The sequence below is a fragment of the Saccostrea cucullata genome, unplaced genomic scaffold, assembly GCF_032062105.1.
Source record: "Saccostrea cucullata isolate Sc308-1 unplaced genomic scaffold, CSIRO_AGI_Scuc_v1 ctg4751, whole genome shotgun sequence".
In the NCBI taxonomy this organism is placed as follows: Eukaryota; Metazoa; Mollusca; class Bivalvia; order Ostreida; family Ostreidae; genus Saccostrea; species Saccostrea cuccullata.
This window is the reverse complement of record NW_026925009.1, coordinates 48,384-66,232: the sequence shown is the minus strand read 5'-3', so window position 1 is coordinate 66,232 and position 17,849 is coordinate 48,384. Positions and strand designations below refer to the sequence as shown.

Sequence of the window (17,849 nt, the reverse complement as noted above, 5' to 3'; positions counted from 1 at the left end):
CTGAAGGGGTCGGACCTTAGGATAAGTTACCGTTAACAAAAACCGCCGAAACACTATTACTTTACTTTTTATAATAAATATATCAATTAATGATTATATTTCAAACAGGGAAAATGCCGCACATTTGGTTTAGTGTGTAGCATCCTAATAATTTTTTCGACATGTTTGGCTCCTTTTCTCCACAAAGAATTAATCGTTTAAATGTCCAAATCTTGCCCCCTGTTAATTTAAAGATAATAATAATATTCCGTTTCGGTTCATTTGGGTTTTGTGTTTTAGTTTGCATTAAGAATATTCGGTCACGTTACGGATTTGGCGGATTTAAGAGATTGTGTACATGTGTGACTGATTTTTATTTGTTTGATTGATTATAACCCGTCAGCGTGTAAGTTTATTTGTACCACACCAATTTCAAACTGTGCTATTTAACTCTATTTATTTCACTGTTTATTTTTTTTCCTAAATTGTTTATAGGTTGAAACGAAAAAAAATGTTGCAACACTGACGTATAGTTATAATAAGACTTATTGTGCCGGACTTGCGATTTACACAAAAACATTTCAACACGTGGGTCACAGAAATCACGATGTCTGAGGAAAAGTTAGAGGAAAGACAAAAGAGAAAGAAACGTAGAGCACACGCAAAGGGAAAGTTCCATCGGATTAAACGCAGGTTTACAAAATTATATCATGAAGAGCAGATAGTCGTTCGCAGAGATATGACTCATGATTTAGATTCGGCCTATAACGAACTAGAAACTTTAACCAGTGAATTTATGGAAGTGTTAGATGAAGAAAAGGATGAATCAAAGTTGACAGAGTTACAGTTGGATATGGATTCCATTTATAAAGAGCTGTATGATGTAAAATCTACTTTAGCAAGAAGGGAAAAGGAATCAGCTGAAGATTCCAAAGCAAAGCTGAAAAATGGAGAGTCCTCAGGATTGTAAGTTAAAAAACTTGATGTTCCAGAATTCTTAGGAAATATCAGAGACTACTGTAAAATCACATATTTTCGTGGTGTCAAAATTTCGTGGTTTGAGGAAAAAATGTTGGTTCGTGGGGATTTGATTTCGTGGGTGAAGAACTCTTTAGTAGTTGTGCATATGAAAATTTACATTTCGTGGTGGACATGAATTCGTGGGTCTCTTCATACCACGAAAACAACGAAAATTAAACCCCCACGAAAATTAGTGATTTCACAGTATTCAAACTTTAAGCGTGACTATGAAACCCACATGAAACCATCGTTTGGTATCAACTTCTTTGCATTGAAGAAATGCCTAAAAGGAGAAGCGTTAGCAGTTGTTAAGGTAGTTGATGATGAGTTTTATGAAATGTTTTATAGGTTGGATTTGAAATATGGAAGTTGTAAAGGATGGAGACCATCGTGGATTTATTCGTATGGTAGACACTGTAGAAAACTGTTGATTGGATTTGAAGAAGGTTGGTTTGGAGTCCGAGATGAACACTTCATCTATGGTCATGATGTAGAGAAACTTTGCCTGGGGTTCAAAAGAGAGAATGGGCCATCTTCAAACAAGCAATCAAGATATCATATTATAAAAATATATTTGGAAAATTCCTTGAAGTGACGAATATAGAAAAGAAAATTGCAGCTCTCCACCGGCAAGTGGCGGCGTCCCTATAATGAGTGAAAATTCTTCAGAGGGACGTTAAACAATATACAATCAATCGTTAAGAAAATAAATTAAGATAATAATGCTCAATGTTTCATTACAATTTTTATCAAGTTCATCGATTCTTTAAATGATTGATTGTTGATGATGTTCCATGCCATTGATTGAATGATTGTTGTTGGGATATGAGATTCCCAATAAACAATCGAACTATAAAAGGCTGTAGAATTTGATTCTGGGTAGTATGCCTGGAATCCTTACATGTGTGCGGAGGTCATTAATGAACACTACGTGCATAGAAACAAAATTGAAATAATATTAATTGAATGAAGAAAGCTTTCACACGTACATGTATGAAATTAAACTGAACATGAATATTACACAAGAGCAGTCCTAAATTAAAATTAAGTAAAATTCATTATTTATTAATTAAAATAAATCACAATTATCTGGTATATTAATAATTCGATTTCTTTATTTTCTGTAATTGATAAACTGTTTCCCATATTTATTTTTTATACAGAAAATTAAACGTGAATTAATTATTTTACACCAGAATTAGCTTTAAATATATATTATCGATATATGGCCAATTTCCATACTATCGGGATACTCTAATAAATTTCCTCAGGTATTGGGGCTTTTCAAAAAAAAATCTTTGTTGATTTTGCCAAGTATTAATTTTCAATCATGATTATTTTTACTGATTTGTCAATTTAATTTTTTTTAATTTTCTGTCTCTATAATATTGTGCTTTAAGTTTTAAGTGCTTTTTTGTTAATGTTAGAATGTATATCTATAAATCACCCGGATGGAACCCTCAGATAATGTTCAAAATTAATTAATCCTGAAAGAAATTCATACACATTTCATTTATCAATTTTACTTTTGCTTTACATAGATTGAAATTAGGATCATTGTTGACCAGCATATTCAATGAAGTGAAACGCTGATATGTATACCCAAATAACATACACTGGTTTTCTGCCCAAAGGCGATTGAAACCGCGAGTGTTGATACCATTTTTATACACATTAATCGGCGGTGTAAACAGGAGCAAAACAAAAAAAAATTAAATCACAATTCCTGGTATTTTCAACTGTTTATTTTTTAAATTGATGTATTTTTTGATAACTTGTTTATAAATCAAAAACTACCGGTAATTCATCAATAATTTCCCCCACTGATTTTCCGCATTGTTTATGTTATGGAAGAATTAATGGAAGCATTAATTAATTTAATATATTAATTGTATTTCATGGTCATTTAATAAAGTGTGATATTTTATATTTGAGGGTTAAAAACTTGTACCTTTTTTATTAAAAAAAATATATCTAACTGTAATAATTATTTTTAAAAAGTACAAATGTAAATTTTTAGTATTTAATTTTAAATTAACTTCCCCCGTAATAAAAAGGCCTACATGTGGATATTTTTTCTCATAAACCTTATCATATATTTAGGAAAAAAAATTCTTCCCCTGACTTCCTTATTTAACAAGTTAATTTTGTAAAAGTTCATTCTAAACTACATTTGTGTAAATATACAGTCTAAGTAAATATTAATTAACTAGAATAATAATCTCTTCTTATTGAAAGATTGTAAGAAATCCTTGCTTTTTAAACAGTTTAAACTCATATCTGCTGCAAGTAAACAAAACAACAGGGGGCCTGCAAATTCAGAATACACAAAGGGGCGGAGCTATCATGTCACTCAGAATCTTTTTTCACACATGAGTGAACAAAGTAGTCCCAGAAAGCAGTCCCAGGGACAGCTGGGACTGCTGGGTCTGCTTTTTAGAGCAGTCCCAGAGCAGTCTCACAGCTGTCCCAGAGCATTCCCACAGCGGTCCGATAGCAGTCCCACAGCAGTCCCAGAGCGGTCCAAAAGCAGTCCCGGGGACTGCTTTCTGGGACTGCTTGGGTGTCAGGTTGGGTCTGGTCGGTACTGTAAGCAGTTAAACTCGTTTTGTCTAGCAGTTAATTTTGGAAGTGCTGTCAAAGTGTCAAGAAGAACTGCTCTGTATACAATTGAAAAGGCTGTATGTATAGAAATACTAAGCAAGTATGTCTTTTGATTTTGTTTTGCTCATACAATTTTGTTCTTAAAGATTTATTAACTCATTTTAACCATTGGTGCAACATACGAATGACATTATTGATTTGAAGTCTTGCTTTAAAGTCCAAAAGTGTTGCAGTTGGGGCATTGGGATTTGTTATTCAATTTTCTGTTAAATCGATAAGAGTTATTCAATACTAAGGTTCACACACAGAAATACATACAAATGAATAATATTTTTTCTTATTTTAAAATCTACAGCTGAAAAAAAAACCCATAAATTGTCATAAACATTATTTCAATAACAATGTACCTCCCGTAACGGTTTGGCATTTCTTGTGTGTCTTCTCTTAGTGTCCTTTATTATAAGATAAACGAAATGATTTTACTGTTCTGTAAACTGTTCCTTTAAGGCATGAAAACAAACTGCATACGGGGAGAATATTTTTATTCACTGTGTATGTTTCTTATAATTGCTAGTAGTAATTACGGATGTGAAGACCTCTGTTAAACAGTTGGATAATCAGACCTATACCTTTCTAAATGAACTAACAGTTGAAACCTAAAGGGGGTTCTTGTCTTGTTTCTTACTAGGTTAAATATTTAGGGATCAAAAATATCACATAAAACGTTGATCTTATCCAATTTATCATTATATTCTTTCAAACAATCACTGTCGTGAATTCCTGTAACAGAGTTGATCTGGTTACCAGGATTTAAAAATAAACATTAAAGACTATTCGATTAAATGAAAAGTAATTGAACTTGTAAATGTATAATATAAATGTACTTTTTTTATATATATTTTACGAATATCATGCAGAATTTACGAAATGATTCCTATCTCACTGATCATTGAGATATTTACAATATTATATGTGCAACGAATTTGAAGTTCTACTGAATATATTATAAGGTATTAGTTACTGACAATTATCTTGAAATAAGACGTAATCTGAAACATCTGTTTCATTTGTTGACGCTTTAGTAGAAAAAAGACATGGATGGCAAATAAGAAAATTTCACTTTTATTATAAACTTAATGAATTCTTCTTCTCTATTGCCGATTCCTCTGATCTTATCTATGTAGCAAGTAATAAGTCATGATAACCTGCATAAATGGAGTGTATGTCTCTCAGTGGATTCTACACACTAGGACATCTTATTCTTAAACCAATTTCTAAGGAGGGACAAATGATTGACAAATAAATTGATGAGACAATGATATCAGGAATATTTCAATTCATGTCAACATATCAAAAATTTTATGGTTACTACAATGATCTTGTTTTCAAATCATAGTATAATCGTTTCTCTAGGTCAAATATGTTTGCTGGGATCTTGTTGACATGTGGTTGTTATCACAAACTAAATAAACTGTTATCAAAAAATCACCTTATATCTCGTTCTCCGGTAGTTTTGTTTTTTCATCTAATATATAATGCAAAATGGGTCAAAATATTGGACAACGATTGAATGTGAAAACAACAGAAACCAGCACAAGGTGGCTGAACGTGATATATGAGGAGTTTTGTATTTTTTGATAGTTGTTGAATTGATTAGCAGTCCTGATGTACCAGGTAGGCATAATGTTATGTAACTTAATAGCGGAATATAACTGTCCTTGTGCTTGCACCGCTTGTGTATTACAATGAAATATGGAGATACTGAAATTGACATTTACTGAACTTTAACAAAGTCCATTTTTAGGTAAGTAAAACACTGTCAAACTAATAAAAATAATTGGAATACTTTACGAAACTCAAAATCAAACTATAAAATGCCCATAAGTGACATATCTTTGCGAGCTTTATTTCATTCAGCTGAGCATGTCTTGTAGCTATATAAAGTACAACAGCCAATATTTAACATAGAGAAGTAATTATAAAGTATTATTTTATCCACTTTTGCACAAAACACGTCAGAGATAGATTAGATTAGAAATATTCAATTGATAAGAAAAGATTAGCTCAGAAAATGATAAACAAAACGATGTTAAATCTACAGACGTCCAAAAAAATCACAAAAAACGTAACTAAATAACTAAGCTAAATAAATGATAAATAATAATAAATCAGCTAAATAATTCCTTCACTCTAAAATGTTTATATGCCATTTAAGAAAAAAAATATTTAGACTTATATCAAATGCTTTATATACTTTATTTTCAGTAGATGTATTTTATGAAATATTCCTTTGAATATGTATACCTACGGAAACTGGTACATGTATGTGCCAGGTAAAAATTATTTTATCTGGCAGCCGCCACATAAATACATAAAAATGGCGGCGCTCAGATGATTTTCTTTTACCTGACACTAACCGGCTTTTGTATATACCCGCATCTGGGAGATGTCTTTTTTTTACTATCATTCTGTGTAAAATTTGGGACGTAAAATATTAAAACATACGCGGGTATGTTAAGGAAGCATATAAATCATTTTTTTGTTGTTGGAAATTTAGACTTTTTAAGGGGGCCAACTATAGTTTTATTCTGTGAAAACTCTTTATTTTTATACCATATATAACTTACATTAACTTCAGTGTACATGCACAGTTTGGGGGAAATCTTCCGTCCAGGTATTTTTGAGAGGGACCGTCTCAAAATACAGGTACTATAGGATTATATAGGAAAATACCAACTTTTAGCACTTTAAAGCAATTATACAAATACTACAATAGACATTTTGTTCAAACTATAATATTTGATTGGTAATACTATATTAAACAATATATGTAAGAAACACAAAAATCTACCGTCTTGTTACCAGAGGGGGCATATCAAAATGCAAAAAATTAGAAAATTTTACTATTTTTATGGAGCATTACAAAAATTGAAGTACACAATGGATTCACATGAAAACATAATAAAAATATTGGAGGTATTTTCAAATTTCTATGTTTTAAATTTCAAGAGCCTATGTTAACTACTTTTTCTTTAATAAAATTTTTATTACCCCATTCTTTAAGAGCTACAGATTATCATAACGTCAAAAACACACTGCAACAACGTCAACCTACCTATCAATTGCAAAATCGGTTAAAAGATTAGTTATCTCAAATTGTAATTACATTTTTATACCTATAATTTCTTAATTTTGTTTAATTTTAATAATTAAGCGAAAAAAGTTGCATTAAAATAGTTAATACGCTTCATTTTACTATGATGCGCGAAATATTGCCTAATGAAAACTATAGTCGGCCCCCTTAAATAAAATTAAGGTTGATAATTTACCAAAACCGCTGAGAAACGTAAACTATTATTATTTATTGAATAAAGATAAAAGTTTCTAACGCAACGACGTGCACCACCACCACGGCATCACGTGACTTCTATTAATAGTGAAATTTTCCTTAATGAAAAAGCTAACTGAACAATAATACCCCGGAGCTGTCGTCCGCATGGTGCAGTGGTTAGAGCGTCTGCTCTAGAGTTGCGAAGTAAGGAGTCAATCCTTACGTCGCAGGTTCGAATCCCACTGTGGGACATGGAGACCGGTCCTTCGGATGAGACTGTATAAACCGAGGCCCCGTGTCGCAGTAGTTGCTGGCACGAAAAAGATCCCTCACTGCTCAAAGGCCCTAAGTGCCGAGCATAGGAAAAAATTTGTAGCCCTCCACCGGCAAGTAGTGGCGTCTCCACATGAGTGAAAAATTCTCGAGAGGGACGTTAAACAACATATAATCAATCATTTAATACCCCGGAGTTTAATAATTTCTTTGAGTAAATGATGTAGTCGAAAAACATCTATTTTGCTTAAATAGTGCTGCTAGAATCCCACTGTCCCGTCAGTAAAATAATTATTTAAAACATTCGCACAAAACCTTTAAGTTACACGATGTTTTGAATTTTATACGCATGAACCGAGATTTTTCGTAAAACCATGCTTAACTCGGTATTCTAGCAGCACTTTCCAAGTATTTTAGGAGGGAAACTTTCCATCTGTACAAATCTTATGTTTTGAAATATACAGCATATTGTTGTTCTGTTGCATTATTTTGTCACAAATGACAGAGGAAAGGCCGACCCTGATACGTATATAGCTGATTGTCTTCGAAAGAGAATATAATCAATGAAAATGAATTAGCATACCTGTTTTATTAATTGAACTCCAAATGAATTTCACAAAATATTCACAATATTTGCTTTTAAACTCCATTTTACGTATCTTTGTACATGCCGTCTGAGTCAAATTCTCTTTACACGACATGATCAATTCACAAGTTACTTGATGTACAAATATGACGTCATTGGTGGTAGATTTTAATCAAAATGACAAAATACAGCATAACAAAATAAGAACATTTCATTGTTGTTAATGTTTACACGTTTCTATTCATTTTTTAGAGTAAAATTACATCTCTAAATACCAATAATACGAAAACTTATGTTCTAGAATTGACATCATCTCGTCATACTGTAGCACTGATTTAGTCAAGGTAGTATATTTTGTATGCTTCCTTATCCCCCCTGCGTAGTGAAGTCTTAAAATCAATTGGCATAGATCTCAAGTCAATTTACATGAAAATATGGAAAATATTGGACCATACAGGAAATTATATTGTCTGTGTCACTTTGTGTGTATAAAATGACTTAAAGATCCAACAGGCAGAGTGCCAAATGTAATTTTTTTCAATTAATAATATATAATGCTTAATAATGCTATAATTAACATTTAAATGGTTGCTATTTAGTGAAACCATCATATGAGAAATTCATGTCAAAAGAAAAGTTACAATCGGTTTTATAATAGGTTTATGAAATTCAAACCGGATCCGTAAAACCTTTTGGCTTCCGTAATCAATAGGGAGCAGAGCAAACACGAAGTCTTAAAACGTAAGAGGCGTGTCATGTACCATGCGGGAGTTAGCTTTCCCCAAAGACCGGTTACATAAACCATGTGCTCATGGTCATGATCGCAGGCAAACGAAAAAAAATCCGTTGACAATTTATAGTGTTTAAATAATAACCTTACAATTAGTATGTAAAGCATCAGTCAGCATTCCGCTTACTGATAAATTGTATTTGTCGACAACTATCGTAAACTTGTTTGTGTACCTATGTACCCAAACCTTGAACATATTAATATTTTCCATAAACAGCCGGTAATTAAATTAGGTCACATGAATTTGACAAAGAGGTGACATTTGAGGATTTATAGGGAAGGCCCTTTTACTATTTATTCGTAAAATAAAAATTTTCTTTGACTAATAGAGATATCTTTATACCTTAGAGAAGTATCTCTTTAGCTTATAAAGATATCTCTTTGACTAAAAGAGATATCTTTATACCTTAGAGAGATATCTCTTTAAACAAAAAGATATCTCTTTGTGTGAGAGATAAATCTCTTTTACTTAGAGATATATCTCTTAAAGTTAGAGAGATATCTCTTTAAGCGAGAGAGATATCTCTTAAAGTTAGAGAGATATCTCTTTAACGAGGTTTAAAGAGACATCTTTCTTAGTTAGAGAGATATCTCTTTTGATTTTCAAAAAGAGAATTTTTTTCTAAGCTAAAGAAATATCTCTTTTAATGAAAAAGATATCTCTTTCCAGTGATCCTTTAAATACAGTAATTGATTACCCCCTTTAAAACGAAAGCGAAACAGGAAGTAAAGTCTCTGGAATAGTTTTGCTGTTATAAGAAAAAAGTCGTGAGCATGAATTACCCAGAAAAATATATGTAGTGTAGAAAAAAACGCTGTTAATCCCTTGTTTGAAACAACACATATGTAACAAACTAAATTTAATCGCGTAGGATACCCCTATTGCGTGAATGTAAATATTGTTCTTTATCCTGTGGGGAGCCCCTCGATTTGTAAGTTTATCTACCTGAGAGCTCGTGTTCGGGTAGCACTCGGGAAGTCACAGCCGAGATAAGACCTGTTTGGCTTGTTGTTATGTTGAAGTAGCCGGGGCGGGTACTCAAACTGCATCAGGTATTTGAAAATGCAATTTGTAAAATATGTTTTCTTGTTTGAGTCTACACGTTTAGTATGTTTGTTTTATTATATTTTTTCCCCCGGGGTCCTATTTCCTCGGGCTTTCGTCCCGTTTCGTAATTAACAGGTCTTGGGCGGGGTACTACAACTTATTACACTGATAGTAGCCAGTCCATGGTGAGAGGGAGAGGCTTGCATTGTTTGTGCAGTTACTACCGCATACGTGAGAGAGAGTACGACAGAGTAGGGCAACCCTGACGAACACCTCGGGACCAGCAATTTCAAGTTATGTGGAGATATTGAATTAAGGTTTCGTCAAAGGTCAACATGTCCAAAAATTTATTTTTACAATAACTCCAAAACTATGTGAGGTATAAAGTTAAAACTTTTACAGTTTATAAATTTTTTATTGATTAAAAGATAGAAAGTATCACTTGATAAAAAATACTTGGAAAAAATATTTAATTTCAGAAAAATCTTTTTTAAAATGCATTTTTTTTTTTCAGAAAATGCACCTAATTAATTCCATGTTTTTAGTGAAAACCATCACTGCAGAAACAAAATATGTTGATCAATGAAGGGCAAGTTGGACTTGGATAGCCTCTGGAAAGTTGTTTTCCCTGTTTATTTTGTCCAAATATTAAGACTTGAAAGCGAAAGTACATTGCAAATGGCGGGTTCTATACAGGGGTTTTGTTTTTATACATGTCATGCTTTCAATAACAGCCTTTCAGAGACAATTCACGTCCAACTTGCCCTTCAATGATAAACATATATTACTTCTGCAATGATGGTTTTCACAAAAAGGACAGAATTAAGCAGGTTGATTTCTCTATAATTATGCACATTTTCTGATATAATTTTTTTCTCAAAAATATCTTTTATAAAATATTTGTTATCAAGTGATACTTTCTATCTATTAATCAATGATATATTTATAAACTGTAAACATTTTGACTTTATACCACACATAGTTTCGGAGCTATTGTAAAAATATTTTTTAGACATGTTGACCTTTGACGAAACCTTAAGAATTCACCTTTTTGAAATAATATCAATTCAATCCAAAGTTATTCCAGACGGCATTGTGAAAGTTTAAAAACACTAAAATATGTGATATTTGTGAAATTATAATCAATAAATTTGATTGGTGAAAGAAAATATACGTTTACAAGAGGAAATTCAAAACCAGAACTCAAATCTTCTGCAAGGGTGTTGTGATTCATTTACTGCGTTTTAAAGGACACTCTCGGGGACGTGCAGCTGACAGACAATTCAATTATTTTTTTTTATTTGTTTTTGTTGTAAAAATTTACTTTTGTTTTGTTTCTTAAATTTTGTTAAAATTTCATTTCTTTTGTTTCCTTCATTTATTCAAGTTCTAAAAGTGTATAACCCACATCTCAAAAACATAATAAAGGCAACTTAATCCGTTGATAAAAAAGCTAAAAGTTTGATATTCAGGAAAACGAAAGTAATCATATAATCTCTAATGCAATTGACCGAAATTTCTCAGCTTATAAAATAATCAACTATTATAAATTTGAAATCTAAAAAAATACTGAATTACTTGTCATGTTTAGTAATGCTATAATAAATTATCACGACTTTGTCGAAATTTAAAAAAATAACTTTTATATACTTCCGTTAAAAGCTTACTTCCGGTAAAGGGAGAAGTCATTATAAATGGGATTTAGATAAAACTAATGAAGAGAGATATCTCTTTGCAATAAACAGATATCTCTTTTTCCTTTAGAGATATCTCTTTTAGACACTTTTGATAGATGTCTCTTTCACTTTAAGAGATATCTCTTTAGATAAACTAAGAGAGATATCTCTTGTACATTAAAAGGTCTTTAACTTGGAAAGACATCCCCAAAAGTAAAAGAGATATCTCTCTAGTTGAGAGAGATATCTCTTTAACGTCCAGAGATATCTTTTTTCACCAAAATGATATCTCTCAAGGAGAAAGAGATATCTGTTCAATTGGAAGAGATAGCTCTCGTTTAAAAAGTATAAGAGATATCTCTCTAAGTTTAAGAGATAGAAAAGGATTTTTCTTTCATTTCAGATGAAATAGATATTACTATCTGAATATTTCACAAGAAGTTAACAGTACGTTATGGCTTTATCTACTCTCATTGTACACCGGTGTACAACAGGTCTGACCACAGGCGCTACCTCGATTGTGTCACCCGAGGAAACCAACTTTCTGCGATTTGTAAATCTGGTCCTGAAGAGAGTACCAAAAGCTGTGAGGGTCTATTTTGATACAGTTCATCCTCCAAGTAACTTAGCTGCTGATCTAGCATCAGAGAAGCCGACTCTGACTAACTTAAGGGCTAGAAAAGTCATAAACCAGGTTCAGTGGAACACACTTTTTGGAGGTAAATTGGAAGACATGCAATGCTAGATTTTGTTTGTTTGTTGTTTTAAGACCATCTTGAGAATTTTTCACTCTTATACATGTTTTGGAGACAAAACAACTTACCGGCGAGGAGCTGCAAAGTTTAAGCTAAAGGACCATTGTACAGAGAGAGAGAGAGAGAGAGAGAGAGAGCAGCGGAGAAAGATCTTTTTCGTGCCCGCATTTAGCAGATCGATTTTGATCTACACATCCGAAGAACCGTTCTCCATATCCCTCATTGGAGTAAGCGAGAATGTTGAAATCTGTTCCGTTGACAATCTTGGTAAATTTCACTTGTTTTATGGTCGTATTCAAAAAGAGTGTAAAATAGCTTTAACTAGAGTAATGCCTACCAAAATTAAATAAACATAATGATAATCTATAAATTCCGTAGTTTAGCTTCAGTTCTTTTTTTAATAATTTCTCTTTTTAAATAATTTCATTTGTTTTTCATTAAATAATTTCGTTTATTTTTATGTAATAATTTTGTTCTCTTATTTAATAATATATATTTATTTATTTGATAATTACTTTTCTTTACTTGATAATTTTGCTTTCTTTCTTTATTAAATTCGTTTTCTTAATCTAACAATTTATTTATTTTTTAAAAATAATTTTGCATTTATTTAATTGATTTTGTCTTGCAGAATTTGGTTTTCGTAAATTACAATTACAATTTCATACAAATAATTGTCATCTTGTTGAATATGCTATGTTTTCTCCGTCTCAGTTCAAAATTTACAAATAATTGATATTAACAAACTAAAAGAAATGAAAATGTCAAACATTCCTATACAATACTACTTAAAAAAAATAATGCTCAAATTTTCATGAGAATGTTCTAAAGGGTGAATTGTAGAGGTTTATAAAACGATTTTTGAACATCACAGAAAGTTTACAATTTCTGAATATTATATAAAATTGATTGTTGAAACATTTACAGATTCCCCTTTCATTAACTTTAAAATCACATATTTTCATGCGGTTAAATTTTTGTGGTTTGAGAAAACATGCTGGTTTTGGGGATTTGATTTCGTGGATGAACTGTTTAGTAGTTGGGCATATGAAAATTTACATTTTGTGGTGGGCATGACTTCGTGAGTCTCTTCATTGGGAAACAACAAGAATTAACCCCCCCCCCCTCCCAGGAAATTTGTGATTTCACAATAATTAACCGTCTTATATTCAATTATTTTAGTTCACTCGCCTTTGTCAAGAGATTTTGATGTGACATTGTTAATCTGTCTTTTACGAAATATGAGTCCCTCTACACCAGCACCAACAGCAGGATTCGATATTCTACCCAATCCATCAGATGTTAGTACTGGGGCTGACTTAGCAAGAATAAAGTTCTACAGAAATAAGGTGGCCCATTCAGCAGACGCAAGGATGAATGCAAATGAATTTAATACTAGTTGGATAGATGTTGAGGGGGTAAGCAAAACTACTTTTCTGTCATTCAATAGTTTATGTAGAAGGTAAATGATCTAGGGGAGATTTATATTACCTATCTATACCGTAAAAGTTCTTGCTCCCATTCCAATGGTTATTGTAAAACTAACCAAATTGTACTTAAAGAAAAACAGTCCCTTATAGAACTTTATGTAGGGGGGGGGGGTAAAGTGAATGAACAGTGACCACAGCAGGAACACAAAGAAAAGCGAAAAAGAAATTTTGTGTTTGTCAATAACTTTTTTTAAACAACATAAGCATGATTAATGAAAATCAAAGAAGATGTGTCATAATTTGATTTATGAATATGTTGCAAATAGCTCTCTAGTAAATCAATATCAATATTTTCAATACAGAGGATTTGTATCTAATCCACATTATATATCAAATCGTTTTAGGCTATTGGAAGACTTGGAGGTTCTGCATTACTAAATGAAGCTCAAACTTTAATGGTCACCTCAATCGATGACTCTGAGCGAGAGCTTTTTTTGGAGCATTTACTGGAGATACGACAACTAAGATTGTAACGGTTAGAAACGATACCCTGGAATGTTAGAGGTGATCTTTAAGCCAAATCCAATATTCTTAAATATTATCAGTTTGAAACTCTTGAAACTCTTGAATTTCACATTTGATTTCATAAATTTTAATATGAATACTGATTTCCTATACATATGAATAGAATTTTATATAATAATTAAATTTGGCTGAGGTTTTGGCTAAAATGCATATCTAGGATTTAAAAAAAAATCCCGTTTCACTAATTGCAAAGAAATTGGGTAACTACTTTCAAAGTCTTAAATAAGCAATATAACTTGTAGAACCGCTAAAGGTATATATGAATGATTAGAGATCCAAATATCTCTAGTTAATTTTATTTGAGGGTCATTTTGTCTATAGTGGAAAAAGAATCATATAAAATCTACTTATCTGTGCAGAAAATGGTATTATTTATTTTCCTGAATTTAATCATATAGAATTAACTTGAGGAAAACTGGAGTCCTGGGAAGAAGAGGATCACGTGTTTGTAGAATCGAAATCATCAATAGCTGTTGAAAAATTCATTAAAGAACATCCATGTGTTGTTGTAGTCGGTAATCCAGGATCAGGAAAGTCTGCCATCATTCATCACATCGCTCTTAAAATGGGAAGAGAAGGGTTTTCAATTATACCTATTCATCGTCCTGATGAGATCACGACTTATCACAACAAAAAAAATTACACAAGTCTTCGTTGCTGATGATCCATGTGGTGAATATACAGTGAATGAACATGTTTATGAATGGGCAAAGTACTCTGAAGATATTAAAAAATGTCTGAATTTCAAAGAAAAGGAAGGTCAAGTGAAGGCAAAACTTCTTGTTTCATGTCGGTTAGCTTTAAGCTCAGCCCGAGCATTCAAAAAGATTAAAATATTTTCAGATTTTATATTTAATTTAGAAAACAAAGAAAATCATTTATCATCCATTGAGAAAAAAACAAATTTTGGAAGCTCATGTTCAGTGTGAACTACATTTCCCCAAGCAATTGCTTGAAAGGCATATTGATTGCTTCCCGTTGCTTTGTAAGCTGTATGTAAATGCTTGGGCTGATCCAGATCGTTTGGTAACTTTTTTTGACAATCCTTTCGTTCAGTTGGTATCGAAGCTTGACTTGATGATAGATGACCCCAAACCAGATATCATCTACGAATATTGTGCTCTAGTTTGTTGTTCCCTTTCAGTAGAAAACTTGCTTTATATCTATCTAAAAAGGAAACATCCGAAGAATTTGAGTGCCTTAAACACATTCACAATGCTTGTGAAGTAGATCTCAATCCCTCAGAATTATTATCAGCCGTCAACAGACTTGTTGGAAAGTATATCAAGCAAATAGGTCAAACATTTTCTGTAATACATACAAAACTGCTTGATATAATAGTTTGGCACTTTGGAAAACAATCACCGGAAACATTGATACAACATTCACCATTAGAAATATTTCAAAATAGGCTTAGACCTCTTGGAAGATTAGAATGTGATGATATCGAAGATTTGTTTCTGGTAGAATTGGACGAAAATATGCTGACATCTTATGTAGAAAGAATACTGAAGGATATAGAACAAGGGGTTTTTATTGAAGTTTTTGAAAACCCAACTCTGCCAAAAGCACAGATTGAATCTTGTCTGTATTCTCTGTTAGAAGATAAACATGTCTTGGATGAAGCACTAACGAAAACAGGCCGAAGCTTATCATCAGGTAGAATGGACTCTATGACTTCATTTTCGAAGGAAGATTTAATAAGAAATAGCCGCATTTCATTTCTTCATTTAGTCATTGCATGCAACTGGTCAACATTTTTAAAACATCTGTTTCAAATGGAAAATGAGACTCTCTTTCAAACATTATTTGATCAGAAAGCATGTTCAATATATTTGGCTATTCTTAGTGAAAATATTGAAATACTTCAATGGTGCTTTCAATACTACAATGAAATTGATGAAAGTGTTCACTACCTTATGGAAGAAATGTTTTTAGATGATAATTGTGTGTATTGTAATTTTGATATAAAAAAGAAAAGCCACGAAGATCATTGTCCAATCGCACGAATCCCAATACCAATTCTTGTTTGTAGAACGGGAAAAATAGAAATATTGGAATTTCTTATCCAAAAGAAAGTCTGCTGTCAGGAAGATCTGACCTCAGTGTTTCATTTAATGGATGAACTCCTTTGCATATTGCTTCAGAAAATTTATCCAAAGAATGCATGTTACTTCTTCTAGAACATGAGGTAGATGTGAATGCACTAAATAAGGAGAGTAAAACAGCACTCCATCATGCATGCCGAAATCCAAAAACTGAAAGATTTTTTACACATGACACAAGAGAATATAAACGTTGTTTCCATGGGAACATAAATGAGTTAACTACCGGTCCACAGAATTCTGCACGAAATGTTATTTCAAATAACACATTAGATATGATCAGATCTATAGAATACTGTAAATATGAAAAAAGGATTAATAGAGAAACTTGAAGGGATTGTTGACATACTTATTCAGGCTAATATCGATATAAACATCTCTGAAAAAAATGGCCTTACTCCCTTACATCTTGCTTGTTTTTGGAATTTTTCAAATGTCACCGAAATGCTTTTGAGAAATAAGGCACATGTTAATTTGCTCGACAAAGATGGACGAGCACCTATACATATGGCTTGCTTTAATGGAAATTTAAAGGTTTTAATGTTACTAATAGAATATGGGGCAAATGTAAATAGTTTAGATAAGACTGGATCAACAGCATTACATATCGCTGCTCAGAACCACGATATTGATATTCTTTCTACTTTAATTTCTAATGGAGGAAATGTGAATAGTCAGGATTACAAAGGTTTATCACCATTGCACGTTTCATGTTACAATGGTGATATAAATATTGTACGAAAACTTTTGGAGTCTGATGCTGATGTCTAAATGCTTTCGGAAGATGGGGTTGATTCTCTAACGGTGTCAGTTGTTAACGGCTACTATAATATATCAGACGAACTACTAAAAAAAGGTGTTCACATACATGACATGAACTTTTCGTATTTGCTACAATCTGTCCAGTGTAAATCAAATATTTGCCAAATTTTGGACAAATACAGTGATGTCCTTACTTACAGAAATAGTGATGGACTGTCACTTCTACACATATCATTATTGGAAAAGACAACACAGTGGACTGACTTTCTTCTCTCTAAGGGCGATTTGATTAAATTGTCAGGCAAAGAAGGGAATTTGACTTTCTTTTATGCAATTGAAAATGGGTTGCAAGACATTATAGAATTATTTTTACAAGAAGACGTGTCTGAGGCAATGAGAATTGAATGTCTTCGTATAGCACATATAAAAGGAAAAGAGGATATTGTATCTATACTGTTCAAAAAGTATCCCAGTTTACTGAGTAATTTAAATGGGAGTGATTACAGAACGGTGCCAAAGTTGCTGAGAACCGATAGTGTATACAATAGAATGATGGAAAAGGCTTTGAATTGCAGAAACTACCTTGATATATACGGCATTATTCTTGCTGATCTTCCTGATGAAATGTGGAACCTTCATACAAACACAGTACCATGCCTTTCTCCAGAAAACTGCTCGACAAGCGACCACAATTGGTTAGAGGAGAAAATGATAATTGATAACGTGAGATATTGGAATTTAACAGATTTATCCCTCTTGGAGATATGGCCTCTTCTGTTTTGTTCAGATAATCCGATATTAAAAGGTAGATCACTTTTCGAAATTTTATGTTTTAAAAATGAAATTTTTGCACTCAGTGATGTAATTGGAAATACCCTTTTACATTATTTGTGCTTAACAAAAAA

The 17,849-nt window shown here is 32.2% G+C and overlaps 1 protein-coding gene across 2 annotated transcripts in view; it reads left to right on the top strand.

Moving 5' to 3' along the window:
• Positions 1-16,204, top strand: part of LOC134267802 (uncharacterized) — an 85,705-nt gene extending 69,501 nt beyond the window's left edge. Inside the window, exons 1-4 of one of the 2 annotated variants that reach the window (XM_062750007.1) lie at positions 11,747-12,026; positions 13,245-13,480; positions 13,897-14,056; positions 14,476-16,204. In XM_062750007.1, coding sequence (XP_062605991.1) covers positions 11,762-12,026; positions 13,245-13,480; positions 13,897-14,025 — 630 coding nt within the window. In that variant the 5' untranslated portion in view covers positions 11,747-11,761 and the 3' untranslated portion in view covers positions 14,026-14,056; positions 14,476-16,204. Of the gene's footprint in view, positions 1-11,746; positions 12,027-13,244; positions 13,481-13,896; positions 14,057-14,475 lie in introns of those variants that run through there. The other variant, XM_062750006.1, reaches the window with a different exon arrangement.
• The last annotated feature ends 1,645 nt before the right edge of the window (positions 16,205-17,849 follow it).